This window comes from Branchiostoma floridae, chromosome 8 (genome assembly GCF_000003815.2).
Source record: "Branchiostoma floridae strain S238N-H82 chromosome 8, Bfl_VNyyK, whole genome shotgun sequence".
Taxonomy (NCBI): domain Eukaryota; kingdom Metazoa; phylum Chordata; class Leptocardii; order Amphioxiformes; family Branchiostomatidae; genus Branchiostoma; species Branchiostoma floridae.
The window spans coordinates 9,166,722-9,172,430 of record NC_049986.1 but is presented as its reverse complement, the minus strand read 5'-3'; the positions used below and the strand labels follow the sequence as shown (position 1 = coordinate 9,172,430).

Genomic DNA, 5,709 nt, shown 5'->3' with positions numbered 1-5,709 from the left:
CCGCAAATAGATAATTTAATTCTATCGGGGGAAAAATCGTGGTCAAAGTTTTAAAATAGTCATAAATAGACTTACCTTGGACGTAGAAATTTGCGGCACACACCAGAATACTCCCCACAGTCTCTATAATGCATTCATGAAGTTTCTATGGACCATAATCCTCGGTATATCCGGCGGAAACGGGGTCAAAGTGTGGAACGCATTTTTGCGTTCGGCGGAAATGGTGCCCGCCGCGGGCGTAGCTCGCCAGCCGGGTGGCCCTGCCCGTTAATCACGCTCTAACTAAACATCGGTAACTTGTTTTTAAAAGAAATTTAGTACACATAGAGATAAGATATTGATTGAAAAGCACAAGTAATTTGGTGATTGTGAGTATTAAATTTGTTTTTCTAGAATTTTTTTAGTTGGCCGATCGCGGCCCGTAACGCGTGGGAGTCATTTTCCGCGCGGCATATAGGGGGCAATTGCGCTCGCTAGTATCAGTTTCAAAGCTGGAGTCAAAATTTACAAAGGGCTCAAAGGAACGTGCTTTTTTTTTATCTTGCGGTAATGCCTGCAGAGGAATCAGCAATACGATATGAATGTAGGGGGAGGTGTAAAATGTTAAATATTTTCTGTGTTCTTTGACTTCTTTCTCTCACTAAATTTGTAGAATTGATAACAAGAGATGCAGAGAGGAATAGGTGCTGATATTTGTAGCTAGCCTTTACACATTAAAAGCTTCACTTGGTCAGTGCACTTCTTCTTCCATCGTGTATTTTGGACCATGGGATGTAATAACTACGTGTAGCTCACAGCACATTGTGAATAGATTACATATGTACAGGTCAAATGTATTATTCTCTCTCTCTCTCTCTCTCTATATATATATATATATATATATGACATTTTTCAAAAGTCCAAATATGATAAACATTCTAAGATTATGGCAGTGTGATGTAGCCATTCTTTTTGAAGTATTACAAAAATTTTCCATGATCACTTGCTTCAAGTTCCAAGTAGAAAATGTATGTACAAGTATCATGTAAATTTTCACAAAATTACGAATACTATAAATCAATCTTATGTATTACCTTTTATTACAAAATGGAAAAAAAAAGATAATATATCGAACAAGATAACTATGGTTATTCTGTTCATTATATATACAATTAACTGATACGGTACTCAGGCATAAATAAATAAAGAGAACCTACCTAGTTATCATCTTCTCTTGGACAGAAGTAGCATGGACACAGTTTACATCGGTATGCCTAAACACCACAAACGAGTGCAAACGAGCAGGCAGACCCAGTTTACATGTCAAATTTGGTATTTTTCCGGGGGATACTTTTATTCCAGGGGGTACTTTTATTAGATTTTGAAGATTTGTCCGGGGGGTACTTTTATTCCAGGGGGTACTTCTATTTGAGAGGTGAGAGTATTGATGTAGTTAGCTGCAGAGTTGTAGCCAGCCTGAAATCATTTTCCGTCCCCTTGATTTTGAATCCTATCGAGCGCCCAATGTGCAAGACCTGGAATGACGGCACAACATTCGAAAGGGGTTCCGGGGGCATGCTCCCAAAATTTTTGAAATCTAGACCCTCTGAAATGGTTTTTCCTGCATTTTGAGGTGTAAATTTAGACTGCAAACTAGCCTCCATAGCAGGCTCTCTATGGACTTTTTTGGCACTTTTGCTGGCCATTTCTTTTTATACTGGGTCGCTGATTGCTGGCCTCTCTCATAGCCGTCCATTTTAGAGCCTGCATTTTTTCGGCGGTACAAAGTCATATTATAAAACGATTAGGGCGATTAACAAGGAGGTGCGAATTCCCTGCCTGCGTGCTGGTAAACAAGCATGCTCTATGCAAATGACGAGATGGCGTCAGGGAGGCGCGTGTCGCCCGAGCTGTAAAATGCTTGCAGCCGACATGTCAACTGCCTCTCAAAGAGCTGTGAATTATACCTAACGTCTGGTGAATAGGCGACACCCGGGATATTCCGATTACAGATGACTTTGTACCTCCGCCCAAATGCAGGCTCTAAAATGGACGGCTATGAGAGAGGCCAGCAATCAGCGACCCAGTATAAAAACAAATGGCCAGCAAAAGTGCCAAAAAAGTCCATAGAGAGCCTGCTATGGAGGCTAACTGCAAAAGCTGTTCTGGCGTTAAACTACACAAGGGAGACAGTTTTATTATATCTTAGTTCATATACCAATTTTTGAGGACTGAATGGGCAATTTTTTTTTCCCTCCCCAACTGCAAAATTCCGTCAAAGGACGGGTGCTGGCTAAAACCCTGGTTAGCTTCATTCGTCCTTTTATATTATAATAGGTAAAGCCTCGGGTGTCAAACTGCTCCTCATAAACTCATAGAGATTCACCCAGGCAGCCATTTTGAGAAAATTGTGTTCAACAAGTTTGTGTTGTTTGATGCTCAGAGATGGAAGTGATACAAAGCCATGCTGTAGCCAACAAAATAAGAGAGAGAATTATATAGCAAGCTCTTCTCATACATTCTCAATTTCTCTAGATTGGGCATTAGTGATCCCAGGGTGCCAAACAGGGTTAGTGTTGGCTGTACAGCCAATTTTGGTTATATTTCTCATGAGTTATGATGAAAAATTGATGCCGCTACTCGCCTCGCATGTTTTGGTCGCTAAAACACAAGCCGTTTTTACAAGGATTTCACGCTGAATATCATTAAAAATCGATGCCGCTACACACTTGACAATGACGCGGTTGTCTTCAGCAACATTTGGGTCGCGTACGGACTGGTTTCGGGGTGGTTGCGGTTACCGAAAACAAGCTGCCACGTTGCTTGATACTTGTGTCTATGGGGGAAAAAAATCAGAAATGGCCATAAGTGGTCATTATATGTCGATGGTCCTTTTACGGAAGTGGTCTCTCATACAAGTTTCACTGTATTAAGTCACAGAAGACTGCAATCTTAATGACTGTTTTACCTTTTTCTTTACTTTCCCGTAGATCCTGTGTATCCATCTGAAGAGGTTCCGCCATGAAGTGATGTACTCCACTAAGATCAACAACTACGTGTCCTTCCCACTGGAAGGGTTGGACCTCAGGCCCTTCATGGCTAAAGGTGGGTCACATATTTTGTAATACAGGGTTTGAAATACCCAGTTGCCCAATTCAAATCCTGTCATGGATTCTAAATGTATAAAAATGGTGAAAATGATTCCCAATAGGGAGTAGCATCATAGATGTCCAGACTGTTTGCTGTCCGTTCTGTTCTAGTTGCAGCCAGCCATTCACTTCTTCGCAGAATTCTTGAAATTTTCGCTGTCGTTTCATGTTCACTGTTTTCACTGTGACCATTTCACCACAAACTTAAAACCAACTGCATGTGATTCCACTAGCTATAATACTTTTGTGAACTTGAAACTTGTTAGAGCTCTCCTCTGCGCAAAATTAAAATCACCATGTACTTATGGGCATCTATAGTACTTAGTAGTCTTGATCATCTATAGTACTTAGTAGTCTTGATCATCTATAGTACTTAGTAGTCTTGATCATCTATAGTACTTAGTAGTCTTGATCATCTATAGTACTTAGTAGTCTTGATCAATGTCAGTTCAGCACCAAGGACATGACATGTGCAAATAGCATGATATAGCTTTTTTATTATAGGATCTCTATTCTAATGTTTGCCACTCATGTCATTCACCAGTCTAGATATTGAGTATCTCATCTTTTTCTGCAACTAGCAATGTTCTTTATCCATGTTTCAGAGAGCCAGTCGCAAGTGACGACCTATGACCTGGTGGCGGTGATCTGTCACCACGGGACGGCGAACGGCGGACACTACACGGCGTACTGCATGAACCATCTGAACGGGCAGTGGTATGAGTTTGACGACATGTACGTGACCGAAGTCATGGAGTCTGCCGTCACCAACGCAGAGGCCTATGTGCTCTTTTACAGGTACAGTAGATGACAAACACTTTTTGGCGATGCCTCAAGGAAGGAGCCATGTTATACTATTAGGCTTAGTTTAAAAGTAATTTGAAAGTTTCTAAAAGCTGTTACCTCCATAAAAAGAAAGGTATTGTTTTAGGTCTGTGTGTTTGTTTGTTTGTCATGTTGTGTGTCCATAGTTATTTGAATATTGTAGAATGACATGATGTGATGCAGATGGTGGTATAATCTGGGACTGGAAGGTTGGAAAGGCTGGCTCTTCCAGATCCAAAGTTGGTCTCACAGGCTTGCAGAGACAGAATTAGCGTGAAATTGACAATAATGAAGAAACTCACAGAAACTACATATTTCGAGGGGATATTAATTTTTTGCTTACCATATTTTTTTTTAGCTTTTCTCAAAGTAATTGCAAAAGACATCAAGAACTTAATGATTCTTTTCTTCCACAGAAAACGTAATGAAGAGATGGAACGGGAGAGACACAAGGTTGCCAACTTGGTCAGCACAAAAGAGGTAAGATTTTAGAGAAAATTTTTTGTTACTAGAGACAGCTGTTACTGGGAATAGTCTATGCTGATCATGGATTTGATCCTGAGTTGGACATACCAAAGACTTAAAAAGACTTTCTCTGCTTAGTACTTTATACTCTACGTAGCACTTAATACTTTTGAAAAGTGTATGGTAGTTGAAAACACTCCTGTCCACTACCAATGGACTAGCCCTTGCTGTAGTGGAGCATGTGGCCTAAGGGCCATAGAAACAGAGATAGGCTCTGCCCTATACACTAAAAGATATGGGAAGGATTTTTCAACTTCTGATATGATTTCCTTTCTGTTGTCTCCACAGCCTGGTCTGATGAAGTTCTACATCTCGCGTCAGTGGCTCCACAAGTTCACCATGTTTGCAGAACCTGGACCAATCAGCAACAATGACTTCCTGTGCAGACATGGAGGTACAAAATACAACCCTGTACACCCCTCTTCAATGGAATCTTCCATTAAACTAGTAATCTCCAAGCAGATGTTGGGTGAAAAATTGAAACTTTCTGTTCTATAAAACAGACTGGTAGAAAAACACAATTTTTTACCAAAGGTCTGCTTTGAGACTACTGGAAGACATTGCCAAACCTTTAAACTAATGATTTGTAATTTGCTTCAATACTAGCACTTTGCCTTGTGAAATTTAGTTTTTGATTAGGGTGGGAGCCTTGACGAGTTTGTTTTTTGTTTTCAGGTATTCCACCTCACAAATCCTCATTCCTAGAAGACCTGGTCACCACAGTACCTGAACCAGTCTGGGAATATCTGCTGGACAAGTATGTACTACTAGTTTTGTGTTATATTACATAGTTCAGACTCAGAGCAATAAACCTATCCTGATTGGCCATCACATTTCACAGCCCAACCAATGACAGCATGACAATTAGTGGTTTGACCGATGAGAGAGTGGCTGCATGTGCTTCAAGTAGTAGCATTTTTATGTTTTTATTCTGCACTTTTACACTTTGACAGAGGTGGGACCAGTCTATTAAATCTATTTTTAAGGTATCTCGTTTGGCTAAATTGGCATTTTGACCTTCCACTGTTTTCTTATTAATGAATTAAGAAAGAATAGAGCCGAACGAATGTTGATAGATGGGCATGAAAGAATTCTAAATCTGATTTTTTTTGGGCCAAATTGATGACGTCATCATTTGTATTGCCTCTGATATTATTTTTTTCTATGACAAAACACCGCATTTTGGTACATACCCCTGTAATGTAACTTCGCTTTTCGCTAGCTACCGATG

At 40.2% G+C, this 5,709-nt stretch overlaps 1 protein-coding gene across 6 annotated transcripts in view; it reads left to right on the top strand.

The window, feature by feature from the left end:
* LOC118421659 (ubiquitin carboxyl-terminal hydrolase 20-like) overlaps positions 1-5,709 on the top strand; it is a 40,558-nt gene that overhangs the window by 30,252 nt on the left and 4,597 nt on the right. For all 6 annotated transcript variants that reach the window (XM_035829098.1, XM_035829099.1, XM_035829096.1 and 3 more), the window contains 5 exons: positions 2,970-3,084; positions 3,734-3,926; positions 4,370-4,433; positions 4,767-4,872; positions 5,154-5,235. In XM_035829098.1, coding sequence (XP_035684991.1) covers positions 2,970-3,084; positions 3,734-3,926; positions 4,370-4,433; positions 4,767-4,872; positions 5,154-5,235 — 560 coding nt within the window. The remainder of the gene's footprint in view (positions 1-2,969; positions 3,085-3,733; positions 3,927-4,369; positions 4,434-4,766; positions 4,873-5,153; positions 5,236-5,709) is intronic.